We start from the raw sequence: 26,462 nt of genomic DNA, 5'->3' as shown, positions 1-26,462 counted from the left end.
ATGTCACATGCGTAGAACAATTCAAGGAAAACCTAAAGAGAATTTCACTTTTTGTTTTCTTTTAGGTAAAACATGCACATTTCCTCAACAAGTCACTGACGTATGTAAGGGCAATGATAATACATGTAGTTTCTGCCTTCTTAAAGAGTGATGTCCAGTGTTCTTTTATATGCAAAAAAAAGTAGATATGATATGTTGAGTTTTCTCAGGTTTTGGAACAAACTCTATTTTTCAATCCTTATATACATAAAGGGTTTGTGAGAAAATCATGCTTCTGTCAAGTGTCACAAAGCTACTCCACTTATGACATTGCATTGCCAGAGATTGCCCAAAATTGACATACATTGTGTGGCTGTCTACTACAAAAAACAGCAGGCGACTTATTTTTTTTTTTTGTTCCCTACTTAAACAATCAATTCAAAGTGTGCATGTGTTATTGAAGCACTGAGGCTATCGATGGTGAAGAAATATCTAATATATGAACAATACAAACTAACCCCATCTAGTATGAAATATAATGGAAAGCATAATTTGAGTATTTCATATCCATTAGCAGATTCATATTTTCATCCATAATCCACCCCCCCCCCCAAAAAAAAAAGAAAAAAGAAAAAAGATAAAAGTGAATAGAAGTCAAGTTCTCTTTAGGTTGTGTTTAAATTTGTAATTTGCCAGTTCGTTCTCTTGTATTTTTCTATTATATATTTCTTTAGAGTATTCTTGTAAATATTCAAGCCCAGTGCATTCTAAGAAAGGGAATAACCTGACAACAGTTTAGAAGACAGAATAAATAGTTATCGTTATCTATGAAATTAGACATTTTCACATATATTTTGCAAAAAAAAAATGCTAATCTTCATTTCATGGAGTGGCTTCATGCTCACCCTCGGCTAAAAACAGGGAGGTGATTACTTTCTGGATTAAAATGGAAAGATGTTTCTAGAGCCGTGGTGTTTAGCAATTCTAATGGGGGGGGGGGGGGGATTCAATGTGACCCGTCTCAAATTGTATATGGTTTAAACATACATGACATAGCCTATGACATAGGAGTCTCATTATTATGCCTCTGCCCTGAATGGTGCCGGAGGCATATGTTTTCAGGTTGCCTGTCTGTCTCCCGGTCTGTGCGGATGTATCTACGGAAAAATTGATGGGCTTTCATCAAACCTGGTTCAGGGATACTACATGATGCTGATGATCTTATTGGCTTTTGGACTATATCTGCTAAAAGTCAAAGAAAATTTGAAAATAACGTTTTTGCTACTTCTCTAGTCAGGGAAATCGGTGTACTCGTGTGTACTGGTTGGTTGGCGCATTCAGTTGGGTACAGCAAGGTTTCATCCTCTGCTTTCACAGGAAAGCCGACTCCCAACTTCTTGTTCTCGTAGTCAAGGTATATCTGATCCTCTGCTTCAGCAACCTGCAGCTTGGTCTTCATTGCTAATCTCATCTTACGCTGCATAAGTCGAAACTCCTCGAGCTCTAGTTTTTGATGCGTTTCTATAGCACCTGCTTCAGCTGCCAAATAGTATGCCCTTCTGGCCATCACTCTCAGAAGGACTGGCATGGCTTCCACACTGACTCAACGAGGAACCAGGATTGACATCCTGAACATCTTCCATCTCCAGCTCTGGCATTCTATATGGCTCACCAGTCTCTCGAGGTTGACCTGCATCACTCATCCTGAAGACCATTATTGAACTTGATGCATAGTGAACTCGATGATGAATAATCACAGGTCCCTTTGGTCCAGTATGAGACCAAGCTAACACCATGCATCAGCATGGATCAGCAAGGCTCAACCTGTAATTGAATAAAACAAAGTTCAACATACAATCAATATTGGAATATCTACCTGCTAAAGTATGGGATCAAGTAGTTGTACTTCTGAAGTGATTTACCGTTTACATACCTTGTTTGTGTGACTTATTTTATGTCATGTCTAGCACATGCAACTTCTCCAGTAGATATTGAAAATATCTAAATTCACATATCGTGTATCATTGCTTATGCTCTGTGACTATGGCATTGCTAATTTATAACACACATTCTATTTTCATTGATAGACAACGAGGAGTCAAGGCCAACCTAAATTTTCTGACTTCAATCTTCATACATGTCTTAAATTCTCCTAAATGAACCAGGAACGCTATTTTTCTTCATTAGGCACATCATACATGCCTACATCGTTCTTCGTGTCAACTTCACAGAAACCAATATCCAACTGAGCCTCAACTCGGCTCAAACGTAATAATTCCTATTAACGAATATGATGCGACTATATCCGGTCACCTATTTACGTACGTACCTTGGTAACTGCGTCCGGCAGCCCCATACGCATAGCGTAATTACGCTATGGCTATGCGTATGGGGCTGTTGGTCGTAGTTAGTACCTTGGTTGAGGCTTTCCGTATTACTGTGCACTTTCATTGACTTATTCGCTATGCTTTACTGTATGTACCTGATATGTATGATCGCACTTCTGACATGTTAGTACACATGTACCTCGATACAACTCTTTCGCATCAGTTTTCACCACTCAGCATTCGATTAGCATAATTCACACATATCATCATCGATTACTGTGAAATATTTTCAACGGAATTATAGTACAACTATCTACTCACAACGGTTGGCTCATCAAAAAGATTAATTCATCATCCCAACCTCACGGTCGTCTGTCCATTTCAAACGAGGAACGTCAGTAGTATGCACGTACGTACGTATACCGCGCGACCAACGGCGTGGCGTGCGCATGCGATTTTAGCTTTGCCATTGACCAACTTGTGTATGTGCTGAACGGTCCACGCGTGCACGCATAATACGTGTACTCTATGATAACGTCATTGAAATGATATTCTTGATCCCGGTGCGAGAAGAAAAAACAAATGTTTAATTCAAGTAGTATTTTTTTTAGTACAGTATTACTGATGACACTGTTACTCTTTAACAACGTGTAGTTATATTTTCAAATAAAAATATACGATAATATCCAAAAATAGTGTGGCATTTCAAGCAAACACCATTCAACACCCACATGTCAGCTTTCGGGAAAGACTATGGAATGGTTCCAAATTCGAACCCTTAAGACTTGGCTCCCTTTAGGGTTCGGATTTGCACCCCTACACCCATCCCGAACCCTATAAGGTGCCTTTTAGTTAGATTTGCTCGTAGGGTGAAAATATGAACCCTAATAGAACCCTAATTTCTCTGTGTGTGCATCACTTACTGCTATACCTCCATCTGGTTTCTCCAGAGAACTTAAACAGGGCTTGAATTTGGTTTTGCTTTGCACATACCTCCAAAAACTTTTGGGGTTACAACTCAATTCAGATATCAGTTTGCATTCAAAATCCCTTTTTGCTCCAGATACCACTCTAGTTACTTCATTTCTAGCTTTTCTGTAGCAATCTCTGTCTTTCTGACTTCTTGTCTTTTGATAACGATTCCAAGCTTTATGTTTTTTAACAATTGCTTGCTTAACAGAGCTATTCAACCATAGAGGTTTCTCCTTCACTCCTGGTTTGACTTTCGGTACGAACTTATCAGTAAGCTTTCCAAGTACATTCACAAAAACATCATTTGCAGAGTTAATATCTCCTTCTGTATCCAACACATCAAAAAGTTCATTGACACACACATATTTCCTCATACCATCATAATTTCCTCTGAAAAATGCATAACGTTCAGGTTTCTCAGTAGATAAGTAGCAACCTGGCAAATAGAGTTCAAATTCAAGAACTAAATGATCGCTCTTGCCTACTGGGGAAGATGTGTTGACGGCTTTGGCCAGCATCCTACCGCAGGTCGCCACGAATGTTTCTCGCATAGGCACGAAATGATAATTGACAATGCCGAAACCATGTGCAAAGCCAAATTCGTGCAAGTGTCAGGGTAGCTAGCCTGTCATTCATTAAAGTGCTTAGATATTGACGAATACTTAAAGAAGAAATTTATAGGAAATGATATCATATAAATTGACTGTATTCCATCATTTAATGTTATTTCGTTTAATTTCTGACATAAATCATGCAATAAAGTTGTTTCTGCTTTGAATATAAGAATCTTTATTTTTACCAAATTTGAGCACTGGAAAAAGTTCGATACGGCTACGAAAAGTGCCAAATCTGCGACGTCACCAAATGTGTATGCAACCCAGTGGGATTTACGTATTGTTAAGGTCAGTAAGTTGTCCTGCAGACTGGTTACACTTCATAGTCAGGGTCAATGTCCTAATTCTTATCAGTATTCTCCCACACATATATCTTGTACAGATTGAATATCCTTTGTCCTAAAGTCATAAAGTGGAGGGCTTAGTTAGCCCTATGTGTTAATTGAACCGACACACACACGTATAAGCTTAGTGTTGGTGCCTAGAATAAAGCAGTAATTGTAGCCCTTTTCTCATCTACTATACTGACCATGCAAGAACCTATCCTTTGTCCTCCCTTAGTAGCTAGACATCTGACGTCCAAACCCCTTTGTAGTCTCAACTTTATGTCTCTTTGTCCTATTGTTGTAGCCATGCCTCCTTCCAATTACCACCCTATTACTCGATTGTACCTGTAATAGTTTCTCATTAATCTCTTCTATGACTATGGAAGTAGCCAACTGGTTAATTGTTTGTATACTTGGCTGGGAATGGTGCCAAGCTAAAACTCCTGTTTGGGAGTCAGTCTGAATTTGGTCCTCCTGAAGTCAAGACGCCAATAAATGTGCTCTCTGTAAATGCAATGATTTTATGTTGGTGTGATTGATTCATTGACTCTTGTTGGAAACGCAACACTGGTGAGCAGCGGTGGGATTTAGACTTATACATGCCATCGAAACGCTAACACTTTCATCTTTGAAACGCCACAAAATTAAAGACGTTGGATATGCACTGCCAACAACCTGCAAACAAGATGGACCACAAGGCAAAGGCTGGCGACTTCTGTATGCTGTAAAGTCTGCATGACAACCGTCACCACAAGGACAATGAAGGTCCTTACTCTTCTGTTTTTGGCATCAGTAGCTCTGGTCTACTTTGTTACATCATCAGATGTCAAAAGAGGGATCGAATCATCGGTAGACACAGTGATCACTGAAAATGGTTTCTTTTACCCCGTGACCAGCGACAAGGAAGTGAGGAGAAATGTTTCTGATTTGCTACTGAAATCGATGCTAAAGCCAAGTAAGAACTTTGCTGCACTTGCAATTCATTTGAAAGTATGCGGATACCAAGGTAGCAAGTTCCATCTCGTCATGATCCAGGGCGGGGACGTTCCTCGTGGAGATGACACTGGAGGCAAGATGACACGGATGACGACAGGACTGATGATGACAACTTTAAAGCCAAACTACCATGGACCTGGCTGGATGAGCATGACAAACGTTGGCAGGAACGTGAGCGGATTGCTGTTCTCCATGAGTAAGAGCACGACCATCGAGACATCTTGGCTGGACGGGAAGCACATCGTTTGGTAGATCAACCCGGCACATACAATATCACCATGACAACGAAGAGACTTTGACCACACCACGACATGAGTGCACTGATTGACGAATTAGTTTTTCTCCTTTCCGGTACGTTTCTCATTACTACACATGCTCTTTGGCTTTGTAATTTGTAGTTAATTTCATTATTTAAAGATATTGGTGAAATTAAGTTAGTTTCACAACTGTTTTTTGTTGTTGAAAGTAATGCGTTATGTTTCGATATGGCTGTAGAGAAAGCGTGCAAAACGAGAAATGTGTGATGGAATTTTGCTATTGGCATGAAAATGAAGACGACAGATGAAATTGAAACCCTGGGGTTGTCAATCAGATAGTGAGTGAAGGTGCCTAGATGTCATGAATTGTAGAGATAATTCAGTAATGTGCATTGCTGTTCGTATTAATATGGGTGTTTTTACTGGTGAATTGCCCTGCAACTATACAAAGTTGCCTTAGCTGAAATTTTCAGGCAGCAATGATCCAACTTGTAATAGCACACGTATGTGAATAAAGCTACAGTTTATCGAAAACATAACAAGAGGATTTCTCCGCAGGGTCGCTGGTAGTTAAAAATATCATTTCATAGATACAGTTGTACCAATAAACCGTATGGAAAATTATGACAGCATGTTATCTTTCCTGGCTTGGCATACCAGTGATTAGGTGAACTTTTATACATGTGTGATAGAATTTAGTTGGATATGTCAAGTGAATGCAATTACAGTACCCCTTTAGTTGAGTTGACTAGTTGTGTACAAATAATACATGCCAGTGTTGTAGAGGTTAAGCTCCAAGGTTTGTAGAGTGTACAAACTTGTGTTGAGGCTAAGGAACGATCTGCCCTGCATCTATACAAAGATGCCTTAGCCGGATATATCCGGGCCGCAGAGAAATTCCTGTAGAGTTTTGCATGTAGTTGTTTCATAGAATGTTGAAGTAGACTAAGGGTATCAAGATTTGCGTCACCACTCGTCACCCAATTTAGGTTTTACACTGTGATTAATTGTTCAGTTGATGCTGGTATTTAATTTGCATAGGATCCAAGTTTCATATCAGGGTTTGTTGTCTCCGTTTATTCCATCCCTCACTCTAGTTTTCTATCTTATTTCATTACACTGAGAGACCAGAATGTTTACACCTATGCATTATAAAGAGGAATTTGTGTGGTGCCCATGCTCTTATGTTGCAAAAGGTTCTAAAATGAATTAATATTTTACAGTACTGATCTGTTCTTAACTCCTGTTCGTGGTTAACCTTTAATTTTCTTGTCAATGGCGACCACATTGTACAAGTCTACACTGTACATGTCGTTTTACTCTTGATCTCGATGTGTTTACAAAGTAGCATCTCTTCCGTTTAATGTTTTGCCTCGAATTAGGATACTGTCTGTTCTTCTCTTCTTCTCTTACAACTGTCTTACTTCTTCGTTATCTTTTCTTCTGCAATGTTTCATTCTTTCTACAAAACTTAGATTGTCGAAGCTTCAATAACCAATGTCTTTATTTGATTTTCAATGTGCATGTTATAGTGTAACTGCATAATATGAGATTAAAGGTAAGCGTTATTTGTTGATAGAGGGACGTAGAGGGGAAATGTACACAATGTAAATTTGGGTTGTTATTTCTGTTACATGCTGTTTGTTCGTGTCATTACTTTTGGCACATACTTGTACATGATTATACATCGCTGTCAGTTGTAAAATATGTTTCGAGTTGTTTTGTGATGGGTTCGCTATTTGGGAGTTATAGAATAATTTGGACTATTTATCAATTATAGTTTGGATAAATGTGACAACCTCTCTAACGTCTTGTACAAAATCTTCACTATCATTCTGTCACACCTCCTGATTCTGTTTCTCTCTTCTCTTTCTGTCAAGTGTCTTCTCTCTCTCTGTCTTTCCATGTCATGTATCCGTACTGCTAAATTCACCCTGTGGTAGGTTGTGTATTGAGGACAATACCTCTTTTCAAAAGGGGGGAGTAGTGTAAAGGTCAGTAAGTTGTCCTGCAGACTGGTTACACTTCATAGTCAGGGTCAATGTCCTAATTCTTATCAGTATTCTCCCACACATATATCTTGTACAGATTGAATATCCTTTGTCCTAAAGTCATAAAGTGGAGGGCTTAGTTAGCCCTATGTGTTAATTGAACCGACACACACACGTATAAGCTTAGTGTTGGTGCCTAGAATAAAGCAGTAATTGTAGCCCTTTTCTCATCTACTATACTGACCATGCAAGAACCTATCCTTTGTCCTCCCTTAGTAGCTAGACATCTGACGTCCAAACCCCTTTGTAGTCTCAACTTTATGTCTCTTTGTCCTATTGTTGTAGCCATGCCTCCTTCCAATTACCACCCTATTACTCGATTGTACCTGTAATAGTTTCTCATTAATCTCTTCTATGACTATGGAAGTAGCCAACTGGTTAATTGTTTGTATACTTGGCTGGGAATGGTGCCAAGCTAAAACTCCTGTTTGGGAGTCAGTCTGAATTTGGTCCTCCTGAAGTCAAGACGCCAATAAATGTGCTCTCTGTAAATGCAATGATTTTATGTTGGTGTGATTGATTCATTGACTCTTGTTGGAAATGTAACAGTATCTATAGGCAAACTGTGTGCACTTTTCAGGAAATTTGTGTGTAATTTGTTGTCAATCTAGTATAAATCGTCCGCCAAAGCTATATATTCACGTCGTGAAATTGTTTGTTTGTTTGTGTTCATTGGAATAATATTTTACACCCATAAATTTACAGAAAAACAAAGTTTTAAAAGCACAAAACCTATCGTCAGCTCAAGATTCACGATCGCCGTGATCAGCTGTTCCTTCGTACAGCCACAATTTGCTGTTATTATTGACACAACAAATCGATCATTGTGGAGGAATTGCGTATAGCTGAGGTAATCTTACATACTCATGAAGGATGATAACTAAGTCAAAGAGCTGTAATTGATTGGAAATCATTTTTACACCCATAAATTTACGGAAATACGACGTTTGAAAAGCACAAAACCTACCGTAATCAGCTCAAGATTCACGATCGCCGTGATCAGCTGTTCCTTCGTACAGCCACAATTTGCTGTTATTATTGACACAACAAATCGATCATTGTGGGGGAATTGCGTATAGCTGAGGTAATCTTACATACTCATGAAGGATGATAACTATTAAAGTCAAAGAGCTGCAATTGATTGGAAATCATTTTTACACCCATAAATTTACGGAAATACGACGTTTGAAAAGCACAAAACCTACCGTAATCAGTTCAAGATTCGCGATCGCCGTGATAAGGTGTACGCACAACAGTACCAGCAGAATCGGCAGTGAAGAGGTATTCCTTGATGCCGTGATTTCAGCTTGATTCTTCTTCGAAATGGCATGATGAAGGTTTGTTAGATAAATGTGACCTTCTTTTTCTCGTATGTGTTGGTTTAGATTCTAATTTCTACCTCAACTTGCTAAAAAAACCCCAGTCTAACAAAGCGGGAAACTGCAACATTTCCGTGCTGAGTAGCAGTCACGATACACGTGTTGCATGCAAGCATGCACCGCTCCTGCAGCGATCCCCATAGTATAACACGTAGGTTGCACGTATTTCGATCACGTGTCTTGGTAACAAGGCTGTTTACGCGTCTGGGAGACGATTTGCATAAACGTACGCATGTTTCAGACGAATTTATGAATGAAAGTGAGTAGCATGACATCATGCCATGACCATATTTGGAATAAGCAGAGGTAGAGCTTTCTGTAGGTACCAAATGTGTCAGGGTTCAACGCAGAATCTCTAAGACACGATCGCCAAAAGAACACTTTCGCCGTAAGCGAAGGCGATTTGGTCTTTAGACGTAAGATTTTGGCCAACTTTTGAGATTGACATCCCACTTTTCTCTTCAAAATTCCACATTTTGCAGGTTGTATTTCGAAACGTTGTTGATATGGATCAATCAGAAACTAGAAAATTTCCCCTACAACGTGATACCAAAATGTCAATTTGGCCCCTGAGGTCATTTTTGACCTTTTTCGGGCTGTAGCGCGAAATCACATTTGCCGAGAAGTTTCGGGTTTTGCCAGAGCGGGTCTCATGTAGCCGTACGGCAAATCAGCTCATACACATTTGGTGACGTCGCTCAAATCCGATGTTTCTTGTAGCGAACGGAGCTACGTGGTCATGGAAATTGAGTGTTTTTTCAATCTCAAAAACAGTTTGGGGGTAAAGTTACATCGTCTAAAAGATATCCAGTTTTGTTAACTAGCTTCTTAGCTTTCCGTAGATATCAAACTTGTCATATTTCTAGATTCTCTATAAATTACTGCTTTAAGTGTAAGTTTTTGATACTTGGTATATCGTGAAGAAAGCACACTCATACATTTACACACACACACACACGCACACACACAAACTTTCTCTCTCACACCAGACATCATATCACACGTACATTATGTGACTGTGATGATTTCTATTAGCAAAGCAAAGAGACTATTGAGTACCAAGTGTTAACCACCCGTGGCTTATTTTCCCGAAGTAATCATATTTTCTGTATTCTGTCGTTAGTAGGCCTACGATCAAGGAGGTACTAGTCTCGCCTATAGAAGTACATGTACGATCAAGCGATGGTATAGACCTACTAATCTCGCCTATAGTAGTACCTCCTTTGTACGACGTACTCACGCAGGTTGTGTTACGATCAACAGCTACTGGACGGCAAAGTACAGTAATCGTGCATGTGGGGCCTACTCTCTCTCCTTCTCTCTGCCTGGCATTCTATCTTTCTATATACAGTTACATTTCGTTCTCCCTTATACTGTAATGTCGCACTGTTATCAGTTCTTCCCACGTCTTCTCTCACAGCCTCGTTTAATTTTCCGCTCCTCGTACCTCCTTGCACGTTAGTCATTCCACACCTCACCTCGAGGTAACTGAAATATCACTCAATAGACCCATGATTACTCATGATATTTTGTGTTGGTGGCAGTTATGTTTTCGACTCCCTTTATCTAATGTGTGTTTATATCCACAAATTTCTCAACGCGCAGGTCTGCAACCGCCCTATCTCTCCGTCATCAAACGCGCAACCCCCGACCCCACCCTTGACCTCATTTGGGACTTCCAGCAAGAAGCATTCGTGGATTACGTCACAATCTGCATCCAGGTGGACGATGATGAGTACATGCAGAAACTGACTTGGCTAAGCGTAGGAAGGAATACCATACAGGGAATGTTCTCCTACTTTAGCACAAAGTTTGGGGCGAAGCATACGTTTGAAGTGCAGATACACTCCGGTAATGAATCTGTCTTCTCAAACAAAGCCAGCTACATCCTGGGTGAGAGTTTCGTTCTTTTCCTTTTCTCTTTCTTAGAGATTTATTCGCGGATAACTTTCTAATTTGAAGAAAGTAGTGTTACAAACGGATAGCTAGTCAAGGAAATTAAGACATCAGTTCAGGTTTAATCCAACAGATGACTGAAAAAAACAAACAAGTTGTTTAGAAAGCTTGGCGCCTGAAATCGCTCGTAGTGTTCTACTGTGCAATGAGCAAGCATATCAAATGCTCTGTGAGAGGTGTCGTAATTTCTAATGCGCTGATAAAGCTTATCATGGCTCAGTAGTCGAAACCATCTAATAATCTGACACCTGCTGCAAGTGTCCCCCCCCCCCCCCAAAAAAAAAGAGATCCCAAGGGGACTTCGACAATTTGTGCATCCTACCAGGGACAGTGTTATGATGATACTCAAAGATTAAGAAATTAATAAAGTTCACAGGAATATATTTCCTTGTACGACGTTACTGTTCTTTCGTAAGTCATGGTATAGTATACTAGTCACGTTGCTTCAATTGCTTCATCTTTGACTTTCCACAGCTCCGTTGATCCCTGAGAAGGCCGATGTGACAAACGTCACAGAGCGGAATATAACACTGCAGCTGGCTCCCCTGGAATGCAAGACGTGCTCGTACCTGGTTCATTACAAACCCACGGGAGTGCGCGATCCCGTCGTAGACACGGAGCAATTGCCTGTGGAATGCCAGGCTACTCCGGGAGCCCGCCACCAGAGGTCCGATTGCTACACCGTTATCACGGCTCTGGTACCAGGCACCTCCTACGACATACAGGTCTTTACGGTCAGCTACAAGAAGTCTAGCTCCGGATCATTTGGCGTCCAGAGGAGAACGTGTACATATGCCTGTGTATTACAAATACTTTGCAGTATGTTGTTTTTGTGGGCGGTTCAGTTAGCTCGGAGACAGGGCTAGTCTTGGAATCTTCTGAAAATGATTGCCGCGGAATTTAAATCATGACACTATTTCATAAAACAAATAATGTACATCATTTGGTCGGGCGTGAGTGAAATCATCCACCTTCCGTAACTTTTGAACTTTTCAAAAGACTCTCCTCGTGTGTTTCTGACTGTTCCAAAGGTATCTTGGATGGATAATTCTTACTAACACCCTGTGCGCTAATTGCCTATTATCATCGTGCCAGACAACAATGTACTGTGCACGAAGCAAGGTTCAGTCACGGAGACTGACCACAGGCAGATTATGTTATTCAAAAGTCACATCACCAAATACATTGGTTCTCCACTTGAAGGTAGTCTAGTTCAGCAACCACGTTGGTCACTGAGTGATAGCAAGGGTAGGTCCATGATTTAAACCCTAACCCACGATAGCAATATGTATTTGCCACGGGATAGATTTCGATCATTTATCGTCATGAAAAATGATACAATTATCTGTACACAAGACGATAATGGAAGATACAATGATCATACTATTCTAGCTCGCAAGAACAGGCAGAGATTGTAATACTATCATCGCTGGGTCTAGGTAAATGTGCATGTTGTTCTGTTGGCTTCTGATAAATCCCTGTTACAGATTTTATATCCAAGATCTAAATTTTCCTTTCTTTGCTTTTTATTTTGTTTAGTACCCGCGTCACCACTAAACGTGACGGTAACGAACGTTACCAAAGAGACCATCACTCTCTCGTGGTCACACGGAGAGGGCTACAGGATGCATTACGCCTTGCGAGCTTGGGCTGAACACAGCGAAGAAGTCGGAAAGGTGCACGGGGACGTCACGTACTTCACCTTCCACAATCTGTTGGCTGGGGCCAGTTACTTCGTCTCCATCACAGCCAGAGTCAACGATATACATGGTGTTTACGTCATCGTAACAGATAGGACCCTGCCGACAGGTAAAGACTGAACGCGTGACAAACTTATGGGATATGATTAGTCATCGAGTTGTCGACGCGTTTTGTTAAATAAAGCGTAGACATCTCCCAGGGTGAACGAAGAAGTAACGGGGTGGCTCGTTTCAAGCTTGTGCACGTCGTCTTTTCAGCAACCCGTTTCACGGCAATTTAACTGCTGTATCAATCCATTCCTTCGAGATTTCCATTATATAACAATGTACCATAAACTTTAAGCATGACCTAACAGGTTACCATGGACAGTGGGTTTAATGACGTTTACGTACATTTAAACGCATATTCGTGCTTACAGTACTGTCATCAGGTCTTAATCACCTCACACGAAATCAAAGTAAGGCGTGTTTTCTTTTTTCCGTGAAACTAGAAAGGACTCGATTATTAGAAGAAAGTCATCAACAACGTCATCATGGACATCACGTAAAGAAGTCTTATTAAATTTCTCGATCTCTTACAAACAGATGAGGCTCGATTTAAGATGAAAAGCATCAAAGACGTACTTTATAAACTTCCATAAACTTTGTCATAGTATTCCGTTTCATTTTTTTTTAAATAAATGTCCTCTCACGGTAGCAATATGCACGCATAAACACAATGCTTATTGACCAATATTAGTCCAGTCTTGATCAGTCTTGTACGAGAAAGTTATGGCTCAAAGTGTATGTTGTCATGGTGCTCTAGGCCCACTAAAATTCATTGGAAAATGGTAAATGGAATAGTTTAGTCTACCACCTCGTTGAACACTTATGAGTATGCCTCCAGCTTCATAGATGCTAATGTGGTAGACATATCGATTCCTTTTTAGTGAACATTACGTATATAATAGGTCACGTTTTTGTAGAGCCATAACTCAGCTCAATTCTATGTTTTCATAAAGATTTCTTACACCACCTGTACACACAATTACCGGTATGTCGCTTACTCATCCCGTGGAAAGCTTGACTTATGCAACTTCAACTGAACAGTAATCTGTATTGATAAGATCATTGTGTTACGAAAGAAAACGTATAATACATTAGTCAACTTTAAGGTCCTTCTGTATGTAAACTTTGACTTCATAGAACCAGGTCCTGTGGATCGGCTCCTGCTTGAATTGCTCCAAGAACCTCAACAGATCAGGCTGGGATTCCTGGCCCCTATGCGTCCCAATGGTGTTCTTCGGGGCTACAGAGTCAAGTACAGTGGCAACAGGACAGGGGTAGGTCCAGACATACCATGGAGCCACAACGATTTAAACTATGTACCATAATATGCCTATTCATATACTTTATTATTGTTTTTTAACTACTGCAGACTTAATTTTATATTAAGATACCACACACTGTTATGAAGTCTGTCTCAGTTTATACTCGGTTGACTGAGTATACTGGACTGAGCTCAGTGTATACTGGACTGAGCTCAGTGTATACTGGACTGAGCTGGAAGCTCATCAATGACATCTCCGGACGAAAGGCATGTCAGTCTGTCAGGATTCGAGGTGAAAGTGCAGAAAAGAGAGTAGCGACCTGGTACTCACACTTCAAGAACCTCTTGGGCAACACTCCTGAACTTCTAGAAAGTAATGAACCAATAGCACCTATTTTTAGTGACCTTCCCATACCAGATGGTCCGTTTACGATGAGTGAGCACACGAAGGCTAAAGCAGACATGAAGAACAACAAAAGCAGTGGGGAGGATGGGGTAGCCCCTGAAGTTCTGAAATATGTTCCTGTGGATGATATTATCTTAGAATTTATCAACCGCTCATATGAGGATGGGTACCAGCCGGAACAGTGGTCTACACTTAACATCATCCCAGTACCAAAGTCAGGGGATCTCTCCAAGACTGACAACTACCATGGAATTTGTCTGAGCTCAGTAGTAGCCAAAACATGTAACAGAATGATCTTGAATCGTATCAGACCCTACATTGATCCACTGCTTAGGGACTCTCAGAATGGCTTCCGACAAGAACGATCGACTGTAGGACAGATCCTAGCACTTAGAAGAATACTTGAAGGAGTGAGAGATAGGAGCCTCCCTGCGATGATCACATTTATCGATTTCAAGAAGGCCTTTGACAGCATCCATCGGGGGAAGCTCCTAGAGATTCTCAACGCTTATGGCATTCCTGAGAAACTAGTTCGTGCGATTGATGTCACTTATACTCCAAGAAAACTGAATATCACTCTAAACAAGTTAATGACTGTGGTAAAGACACGAAGAAACTCTTTCAGGTTGTAAATAAGCTTCTTGGCAGAAAACAGAAATCCCCTCTACCTGAGCATGATGCTGACAAAGAGTTGGCTAACGAGTTTAATCGGTTTTTCGTTGATAAGATAGCGAATATACGTTTATCCTTACCATGTGTCCGTGTGGTTACAAGTGAAGCTGAAGTTGCAACTACTTCAAAATTAGACTCACTAAATCCAACCTCTGTAACTGAGGTTAAGAATATGATTATGAAGTCTCCAAATAAGAGATGTGAATTAGACCCTTTTTGTACGGATCTGATAAAAAAATGTGTATCAGTGACTGCCCCTGCCATTACGAGCATAATAAATGGCAGTTTTGCAGCAGGTGTTGTGCCAAATGAATTGAAAACAGCGGTGATATTTCCAACCCTCAAAAGACCTCATTTAGATAAGAACATGTTAAACAATTATCGACCAATTTCAAACCTGCCATTTGTTAGCAAAGTTATGGAACGTGTTTCCTTTTCACGCCTACGAGACTACTTGCAGGAGAATGATTTTCTTGATAGCCACCAATCAGCCAATCGCCCTGATCATAGTGTAGAGACATTACTTACTGACCTAACTGATCAATGTTTGAGACAAATGGATGCTGGGAATATCACTGCAGTTGTTTTACTTGATATGTCGGCAGCTTTTGATACTGTTGACCATTCCATTCTCACCCACACTCTCAGATCTGTTGGTGTCACAGGACTTGCATTAGAGTGGTTTCAATCTTACCTTGCCAGCCGTTCACAATATGTTAAGATCAATGACAGTAACTCTGATCCGGCTGCACTTACTTGCGGAGTCCCGCAAGGGTCTGTAGGTGGACCACTTCTATTTTCACTATATCTTTCAAGGATTAGACACATTTTTGAAAGACACGACATTCAGTATCACTGTTATGCAGATGATATACAAATATTTGTATCCTTTTCACCAACCAGGATTGAACTCACTGAAGCTGTAAAACGATTGGAATTATGTATTGATGATGTTAAAGGGACTGTACAGTACTGGTTGATGTAGGGATTCATGTTTTGAACATTCTTAAGTGAGATAATGAAAAGCCTCTTATGAAATATGCAAGAGCATGTCATTTTAAGAAGGATTCAACGTTTATTTGATGAAAATTGGTTTTCAAATGGCTGAGGTATCCAAAAAAGTGCTAATAATAAAAGGCGACATGCCCCAACTTTATTAGTATCTCTTTGTTTCACTTTGTTTTTGGATATCCCAGTCATTTCAAAACCGATTTTCATCGAATAAACTTTTGATACCCCTTAGAACTGCATGCTCTTTGGCATCTCATAGAGTGGTTTCTGAATATCTCACAAAACGTTAAAAGCTAAATCTTCACCTCGACCAGAACTGTACACACCCTTTAAGGCATGGATGGAAAGAAATGGTCTCAAATTTAATGACAGTAAGTCAGAATTTATTCTGATAGGATCCAAACAGATGTTGTCTAAAGTGAATTCTGATACATGTTTTGTTAGAATTGGCAATAGTAATATCAAGCCTTCGAACAAAGTTCGTATCGTAATCTTGGTGTTGTTTATGATGCAAATCTGACATTCAAAGACCACATTTCATATGTATCCCAATCTGTAAGATTTCATTTGCGTAACCTGGGCTCAATTCGGAGATATTTAACTAGATCAGCAGCAGAAAAACTGATGCATGCTCTTATTTCGTCTCGTCTAGATTTCTGCAATTCTCTGTTTTGCAGCCTTCCACAAAAAGAATTCAGTAAACTGCAACGTCTTCAGAATTGTGCCGCTAGATTACTTACTTTCAAGAAGAAAACTGTGCATACTACCCCAATACTTCGGTCCCTACACTGGCTTCCTGTAGAAAAACGTATTAACTTCAAGATTCTTCTTCTTGTTTACCGTACATTGCGTAAATTTGCCCCTGACTACCTTCAAAATACTCTTCATCTTCACCAACCACCACGTAATCTCCGTTCATCAAACTCGCTAAAATTACAGGTACCTCGAATCAAGCATAATTGGGGGGATCGGGCTTTTTCATATAATTATGGGCCCAAAACTATGGAATGGCCTACCAAAATCTCTTAGAGAAGCATCTTCCATTGATAGTTTCAAAAAGAATCTCAAGACATATATTTTTAATTTGAATTGAAAATATTGTATACCTGTATGTATAGTATGTGTACGTATATAGGACTATTGTTTGTTGGTTTATTGTCTTATTATTTTCTGTGATACTGTTGTAACGTGACACAATATGTACTCTGTTCTATAGCGCCTTGAGTATCTTTTTTTAGGTAGAAATGTGCGCTTTATAAGAGTCTCACTATTATATTATTATTATTAAGACGCATGCAAAAGTGCGCTCGCCTGATGGAGAGACAGAGTATTTTGAAATACTGGCTGGGGTAACACAAGGAGACACATTGGCACTGGCACCCTTTCTGTTTATCGTAGCCCTTGACTATGCTTTGAGGCTTGCCATCAATGGCAAGGAGGAGGAGCTTGCATTTACTTTGGTGCCCCGTCAAAGCCGTCGTGTACCGCCCGTAATGGTCACTGACCTTGATTTTGTTGACGATATTGCCTTAATATCTGATACGACTGAAAAGGCAAGGGAGCTGCTATTTGCAGTGGAAAAGGAGTGCAAGAAGATTGGTCTACGGCTCAATGCAAAAAAGACAAAGGTGATGTCATTTAATATCGACGACACCACTATCACAACCTTCATATCATCTAGTAGACGGCGCAGTACTCGATGTGAAGAACGACTTCAAGTATCTGGGCTCCTGGATTGCCCCGACAGAACAAGACATCAGGATCAGACGTGGCCACGCATGGAATGCTTTGCACAGTATGAGGAAAGTGTGGAAATCCCAGCGTAGCGACGACATAAAACGGCGACTTTTTGTCACAACAGTTGAGTCTGTATTACTGTATGGAGCAGAGACGTGGACACTTACAGCCAGACAACAGAAAGCATTGGACGGAGTGTACACACGCATGCTCAGGATAGCCCTTAATGTGTCATGGAGTGACTTATACGTTAGAAATGATGACTTGTATGGTACATTGCCAAAGGTGTCTGACAAAGTGCGTGAGAGAAGGATGCGATTAGCGGGACATTGTGCGCGACACCCTGAGCTATCTGCGAATTCCCTCGTACTCTGGGAACCTAAACAGGGAACTGCAAAACGAGGAAGACGTAAAGCCACTTTAATCAGTGTCCTGAAGAAGGACGCAGACCTTGATAGCATTAATGACCTAAGGACAGTCATGTTAGATAGAGAGGTTTGGAGGCGTGCCTTTGTTTATGGAACCCGAGTTGGCATCGGCTGAAAGCTAATACATGCCCTCGAAATAGTAGTAGTAGTAGTAGTAGTAGTAGTAGTATACCCGGTTGTGTTTTAGTGCAGAACGACAATAACCGATTCACGCACACGCTACACACGCGTATGCTGACACAGCACAATATAACGAATGTTCCGCCTTTATAGTGCTTAGAATCCGCCTTCGCTTAGAAGCTAATCTGGCTGACTTAAGGATATCTTCCTTTATGAAGAGTGGAAACTATTAGCGCTTGTTTGTTAGGAAAATGTCAATTACGCTTAATTATCCCAGTGACTCTTGGTTACGACGCATGCAAATTTATCCAAATTTAGTCGGAATTATCATGTGTTCCACGTTCGTGTCCACGCAACGATGTTATAAAAGTACCAAGAAGAATGCATTCTAAATCTACATATATGGTTGTTGTAGAATATATTTGTTGGTTATTTCTGTCATTTTGAATTGTTGACTCTATGTGCGCATATATGTTTGCGTCTTTAAGTGTGTGCATGTCTGTAGGTCCAGAGTGTAATCAATGTATATTTACGTATGGCGGCATGATTACCACTTTCACAAGCTGTGACAGATAATGTTTTTAAGCATTTTTATGATTGGATGTCACTAAGCTGTGTCACTCGCTTCACTGGATGTATTGTTTTATGTAAGGTTTTTTTTTTTTTTTTGTTCAACTTTGTCAAACAGGAATCCAGAATCTGTTCGAAGGATCAAAGATATTTACCCGTATCTCAGACTTCAGTCATTATTGAACAGCTCAAAGGAGGGTGTAACTACACCTTTATTGTGAGTTCCTCTGAAAACTATCTCTGATTCACCAGATTGGTTGGATAGATATCAATGTATATATATATATAGAGAGAGAGAGAGAGATAGTTAGATAGATGTAGATGGATAGATAGATAGATAGAGGGAGATAGGAGAGACTGTTGTAGATATCAACTGCACATTTGTGGCATTTTCGAAACAAGACGATCTTATGATAGATAGATAGATAGATAGATAGATAGATGAATTGATAGATAGACAGACAGATAGACAGACAGACAGACAGATAGATAGAGGGAGACAGGAGAGGCTGTTATAATTATCGACTGCACATCTGTGGCCTTTTCGAGCATGAGTTTCACCTCTGGGCCACGTGAGCCATGCTAATAAGAGCAAAGTTTTAAAGGTATCTATTGCTACATGAAGGCGAGACTTACGACCCCTTCTGGAAATATCGTCTGTGTAGCAGGGGGTTATTTCCATGAAAGTTACTATATAGAGTAATGGAACTGCAACACATGACACTCATGAATATTGAGGGGGGGGGGGAGAAAGGAACATTATCATGTGTTAAAATAACTAGATAGATATATATATATATAGATGTCAAATGTTGCTTAAGTTCTATCACAATCATTTACCAATTCTTGTATGTTTGCTCGTAAGAAACAACCTGTAATATATCAATATGACTACTGTTAATATCATACTCGTCATGTACTCATTATTATCTAGAATATATCAACGGTGCCTTTTATATCATATGGGAATTATCACTTCTCATTTAACAAGTTAGTTCATGACACCAGGAGGCCCGTTGGATAAAAGTTACAATTATGGTAACTTTGCCGTCCAATGGTAACTACTATGGTAACAATACTCAACAGCCAATCAAAATCAAAAATTTCATGGAAGTTGCCATTGCATGGCAAAGTTACCGTAATGTAACTTTTAGGCGACGGGCCCCAGGTTTCAAAACAGTGTCCTTCATACCAAGTTACCTTGCGTTACAGAAAAAAAAAAAAAACCACAGCTATGATCATACGTCTGCCAATCTTGAACTTTCTCTCTTTGACCATGTTTCTGCCTTTGATATTTTTCATTAATCAGGTTCAAGCTCAAAATGAAGTTGGGTATGGGCCAGAGAGGTCTGGTGTGATATTAACCAAAATCGGAAGTAAGTAGAGATTCTGCCTCATACTTCACTAAAACTATATGAGTAATGCTAATCTTTGTATAAGTATATTTGTACATAATTATGGATGCACAGTTCAATGCTGTATATCTCAACGATATATGATTACACAACACCAACATACCAATTATCGTCCTGGAACCGAAATTTAAGAACCATAAACATGGAGTATACAGTTATAATCTATTCGTACGTTTTATGTATAGATCATCAATGGATTTTATTTTACCTCGGGTTTTTCCAGACATTGAACTGGCAATCAGCGGCGAAGTTTCTTCAAAATATTGAGCGTGCCTTCGTGCATTATACACAATCATGTACTGTGCAAAGTCATTTGCACATTAATGAACTTCTTTAGTGGGATCTTTTTTCAATGGGATGTGTGTGTTCATGTTGACAAAATGGAAGTACATACCTTTTCACTTTCAGTTCCTGAAATACCGGAAGTGGTGCCGTCTCATCCAGCCAGCAAATCCATACGATCGACAGGCTTTGACGTAACCTTTGACCCCAGCATTTTCAGTGATGACAATGGACCAATCACTCATGTCAGTGTGATCGTCGCGGAAGCGGCCGGTAAATTCTGTGAGTAAACCCCTCCTTTACCTTCTTCTGCTAACTCCGCACCTCTTATACTAAAGGGCTTTTTACACTTGTGTTTCTTAACCCCGGACTTTCTCTGACCCAGGACTATCGTTAGTCCCGTACCAATTTTTTCAGCTTTTTACACTCGCCAATTAGTCCCGTACTATCTCTTGTCCGGGGCTAAGGAGAAAACTGACCTTTTTACACTCGTATTTCTTAGCCCCGGACTTTCCAAACCACATGAATATTCATAATTACGCTGTGTACTGTACACGTACACGCACGCACCGGCAGCACTTGATTACCTCGTTTCTGATTGGTCAGTGAGAGTCGGACTTCGTCTCCGTCGCTTAGCCCAGGATTATTTTTTCGTTCTGTTTACACTCACTTGCTTGGCACCGCAATTGCGGTGCTAGCACCGCAATTGCGGTGCTAACCCCTGCTATTTTGCAGGGCCAGATAGTACCGTACTATCGGTGGGGCTAGCCCACTTTGGCAAAAACGAGTGTAAACAGAAAGTGGGCTAAGGATAGTCCCGTACCAACGGTGGGGCTAAGGCCCCCCCTTAGCCCCACCGTTGGTCCGGGGCTAAGCAAAATTTTACAAGTGTAAAAAGCCCTTAACATTACCCCCTCCCCTCCACCCCATCCAAGAACACCACTTCAACTTCTCTCCACCCCTTAATGTTATGTTATTTGTTTTTTTGTTTTTTTGTTTTTTGTTCACTCATTTTTCGAAGAAAAAAGTAATAATGAAAGAGATTGCAGTAGTCCTTTTTTTTTTTAAATTAGCCATGAGTTTAAAGGTGCCATTCTATAATTATACTCAATTGAAAATAAATGACAGCCATCCTGAAACAAAACTAAGACCACTGGGAATTCATTTAATTTTATGACGACTTTACCTATAGTCTCATTAAAGGTATGGAAGCAAAATTACCATTGATGTTTACATTATCAAAATGTCATGTAATTACCAAGCAGATTTAAGCAGTGCAATGCTACAGTGTTGGGTTGTGTGTCACATTGCGAATGTATTGGGAGTTATCGCTTCCCTGCTATGGTATGTGCATGTGTGTGCGTGTGTGTGCGTGTGTGTGTGTGCGTGCGTGTGTACGCGTAGATATTTCACTAAATATGTTAAAAAAGAATGTGATTTACAGCACAAGCTAGAAGAATGATATAGCTTTTAGTTTTGTTCTATTGTGAACAAGATGCTGATATTGAATGAAATTCATATCATTAAAAGAAAAATGTACGCATGCGCGCGCGTTCATACGTGTGTGTGTGTGCGTTGTTAGGTTTCTCTGTATCAATTCTGTACAGTGTACTTGTGATTTGCATCTATCGTATATCATTCGAACACATAACTTTATTATTATATGAATTATCCATTCGGTATACAGCTGCATACATGTATGTTAGGTCTATGATTTTATGTTGTTATAATTCGAATGAAATCTCAGTAAAATTAACGGGAAAAAATAACGCAGCGAATGATTATCATAGTTCAAGGTTTCTATGCAAAGACGGAAAAAGCTATGTGCTCTGCTTAATATGTATTTGTCGACCTCAAAATGCCAAATTTAACCCCACATTATGTTTTATTCCAGCTGCCAACGAGCCGGAGAGTGGGAATGCCACACATCCCAAGATGACGACTTGGGCGGAGGCTATCTCTGAAGACGTCATTCCGCCATATCAGATTAGTGATCCAATTGACATCAGTGAAATGCAATCAGGTGACTGGCAGTGACTGGCTTACGGCACTACGCCGTTTACGGATCGTAGATGTCACTCATGTTATGTTTTGCTCCAATATAACTTCTTTCATCTCTTGCACCGACAACACAACAAAGTCACATGATTACATTTCTAAAATATATCCGACAAGTAACAAAATCTAATTTAAACCGCCGTCACGGTCACTGCATACGAACATTATTCCAAGTTTTGAGAAAATAAGTTCCTAAAGTTGTATTTTGAATTTGGCAATACGATGAATTTGATCCTTATATATATATATATAGAAACTCGGTATAACGAACACTGCTATAACGAGATATCGGTTATTACGAGGAAATTTTCCCGGTCCCAAATTTTCTTCCACACAAGTCTATGTAAAATGCTACTCTTATAGCGAGATCGGCTTTAACGAAGTAACTGCTATAACGAGATAAATTTTGTGACTTCCAAACAAAGAAAAACATAGCCAATCAAACCTGTTATAGCGAGGTAAAGCAAAATGTCTTCGGGTAAAGCTTTACTTCGCCTGTGCTATCACCTTCCGAGATTGTAAAGCTCGATGCGCCAAAAACAGTCTTGTACACACATATTGTCTTCAGTGCACTCCAGCTAGCACCGCATGTTGTACGTGTATGTGTGTGTGTGCGCGCACACTGATACATGCAGAAAATGTGGTGGGACGGCCATACGTATACATGACATCATCACGACGTTTAGCAGGTGTGAGGCAATCTGATGCTGTGATTGGCTTTCTACGTAGGGAATTCCCCATCTTCACACACACGCAGTCATAATGTACATACAGAATGTGTCACATACACACACAGCATTGTGCAGACCATATTCCACATACAACACACACCAATACCATAACCACATACCAATCCACAGACGATCTTGACACAATCGCAAGCTATATAAATTTACAAATTCAAACATCTACAATTAATAAGAAACAAATTCTTGATATTGGATTTCATTGGCGAAAAAAATCTTCTTACCCATAAAGGTGAGTAATTCCCTCACACGCATTATCAAGTTATCAGTATTGATTGAAAGATGATGGGTAGTCCCACATGTGCAAATTAATGTCTTTATGTTATGCTTTCTTTTATGCCTACTGATATAACGAGATATCGGCTATAACGAGGAAAATGACTCGGTCCCGACCATCTCGTTATATCGAGTTTCCACTGTATATGTATGTATCTATATATATCTATATATATTATATATATATATATATATATATATATATATATATATATATATAATTATACATATTTTTTCCGGGGGGGGGGTAAAGAAATGTACAAAAGGTGGATAGACGTTTGACAATATGATGCCGTGTGTAGAATTTCATGGATAAAGCAGGAAAATTCTGCCATTAATAGGACTTTTTTGGTTGTGTATTTCAGGACGTCGCAGACGTAGGAGCGTGGCGACAACTTTGTCCATTGAGATAGGAGGGGAGCGGTGCTCGAAGATCAAGAAGGACGTCTACTGTAACGGGCCGCTAGCTCATGGTCGCTCTTACGTGTATTAGTCTCATTCCTTCTTTTGTTCGGTTTACTCATTTATTCATTCATTCATACGTGCACACTTTCATTCATTTAATCACCTCTTCATTCGGACGTCTTCAAAATCCATCACAACGCATGGATTGTCACAGATAAAAAGGATGATTTCGTAGAATTATGTCTAAAAAGACTATATTGTGTATGATGTTTTTATAGTCAAAGGACATTAAATTATTTTGTGAAACACTTTTGTGTCCTGCACTAAGTGCATTTTTCACGAAGTAACAGAGGAATTTGTGGAAAGGAAAGGTTGGATTTCGTTCCTTTTAAGCAGTCGTGATAGGATGATGTAATTAGAGTATTCCTTCTACACGATGAAACACTGTTGCAGAACCCCCCCCCCCCACCCCACCCAAAAAAAAAAAAAAAATAGAATCAAAAGCTAGTCCAATTCTGTAACTCACTTTACTTTAATCATCACTGGAGCCTTCATATATTTGTATTCACTTGATGGCTTGCATTCTGCATATGTGGTATAAGCCAGTTCACAGTTAGCACTAGTCTGCAATGACCTCTCCAACCACAGACTTTGAAAAACATGGAATAGTCTTCATGAAGAGCAGTTGAAAACAGCCATGCAGGAAGTGGTAATTTACATGTCAGTGCTGCATGAATTGCTTTTGTTAAATGTTGCTGAAAAGAATGCACTTTCACCTGAAAATACCAATCTGCTCCTGGTTCATTTACAACACAGTTGCGATGAAGCCTTATCCAGGTTTTGAATACCACATTTGTAAATCCATTTCAAGAGAAGGTCTGCTATGACCTTTATCTGCACATGCTCAGATTGGAACCGTGAACTGGTTTAAGGAACAAGCATTGCAGAATATTGGCAAGTTTAGATGCCGCATATTTTGCGTCAAAATGGTGAGATAAATCTCGAGTCTTTTGTGACACATCACTGTTTGAAGGTTGATAGGTTCTTTTTGTCCATTAAATCCACAAAGATTTTCATTTGCTGATCATACCTCTACTGAATTTTACTGAATTTGTTGATAACATGTTAAACCTCAGGGGCGTCAGCAGTTTTTTTTTTTTCAAGGGGGTGCGGTTTGACACTAATAGTAACCTGCGATTTTTAAAAAAAAAATTGATTTATTGGTTCCTGTATCCTCATGTACATGCACATAATGCACTGTACATTATTATGCGTGTATACATACACTGCTGGTGGCACGTATTCGTTAGCATAAGTTGTTTTCAAAGTATTTGTCTACGATGCGCTTACAATGTACACATATTTTGGGATGTGAAATTGCGCCACTTTTGTGCACACTTGATAGAGTATCATTTTAAACATCATACTTAGAAACATTATTTAATTAAATACACAAAGTGACACACACACCCAAGCACGCCAGGACACTTCTGGGTTTTTTTTTTCTTTTTTTATGGGGGGGGGGGATGGGCTCTGCGGGGGCATATTAATGAGACGGTGTGAGATCCTCGGAGAGGGAGCGAAGCAACCGAGCGGGAGGAGGGTGTGGGATACCCCCCTCCCACGTAAAAAAAAACAAACAAAACAGAGTATACCGGTAACAGTTGCGTTAATAGAGCATTTTGAATCAAATTTCTAGGGAATTAAACATAGTTTAAAAAAAAAATCACTGTGAAGAACTATGATTCATATAACATATTATGGGGATATATTTATGTGACGGTGTGAGATCCTCGACGAGGGAGCGAAGCGACCGAGCGGGGGAGGGTGCGGGAGGGGGGATACCCCCCTCCCACGGTAAGGACCTTTTGTAAAAATAGAGTACAAAAGTCGCATTTACAGAGCATTTAAAAGCACATTTCTAGGGAATTACACATAGTAAAAAAAAAAAAACTGTGCAAAGGATTATGATTATAACATACGGGTTACATTATGTGACGGTGTGAGATCCTCGGTGAGAGAGCGAAGCGACCGAACAGGGGAAGGGTGTGGAAGGAGGGATACCCCCTCCCACGGTAAGGACTTTTTGTAAAAACAGACTCTAAAAATCGCATTTATAGAGCATTTTAAATCAAATTTCTATGGAATTTAAAAAAAACACTCTTCAAAGGACTATGATCATAACTTATGAAAACTATAAATTTTGCAATAAGTACGGGAAGAGCGAGCGAGCCACTTTCACTTTGCCATTCGTTTGAAATGTACTCATTAAAAGCTTAAACGTGATCGCATTGTTTGAGTAATGAAAATTATTCTTATATTGCTGGAAAGCATATAAGAAATGGAAAAATGAAAGGTTTACTAACGGAATGTTTCAGGGGCACACTGGAGGACGCGGGGCTACCATCTACACTCTTAATTTACTCATAAGTAAATATTAGTGTATATATGGATGTAATAATGTATAGTA

At 39.8% G+C, this 26,462-nt stretch overlaps 1 protein-coding gene across 1 annotated transcript in view; it reads left to right on the top strand.

Annotated features, from left to right (window-relative positions):
* Positions 1–24,080, top strand: part of LOC139729483 (tyrosine-protein phosphatase 10D-like) — a 32,485-nt gene extending 8,405 nt beyond the window's left edge. The window contains exons 3-12 of the mRNA XM_071640408.1: positions 5,012–5,410; positions 10,507–10,794; positions 11,332–11,643; positions 12,397–12,666; positions 13,743–13,879; positions 18,929–19,027; positions 20,120–20,186; positions 20,634–20,780; positions 22,402–22,530; positions 23,953–24,080. Of these exons, the coding sequence (XP_071496509.1) occupies positions 5,012–5,410; positions 10,507–10,794; positions 11,332–11,643; positions 12,397–12,666; positions 13,743–13,879; positions 18,929–19,027; positions 20,120–20,186; positions 20,634–20,780; positions 22,402–22,530; positions 23,953–24,080 (1,976 nt within the window). The remainder of the gene's footprint in view (positions 1–5,011; positions 5,411–10,506; positions 10,795–11,331; positions 11,644–12,396; positions 12,667–13,742; positions 13,880–18,928; positions 19,028–20,119; positions 20,187–20,633; positions 20,781–22,401; positions 22,531–23,952) is intronic.
* The last annotated feature ends 2,382 nt before the right edge of the window (positions 24,081–26,462 follow it).

This window comes from Diadema antillarum, unplaced genomic scaffold (genome assembly GCF_040938485.1).
Source record: "Diadema antillarum isolate AM-2024a unplaced genomic scaffold, OU_Dant_1.0 seq00000243_RagTag, whole genome shotgun sequence".
Classification (NCBI taxonomy): domain Eukaryota; kingdom Metazoa; phylum Echinodermata; class Echinoidea; order Diadematoida; family Diadematidae; genus Diadema; species Diadema antillarum.
This window is presented reverse-complemented; position numbering and strand designations above follow the sequence as displayed.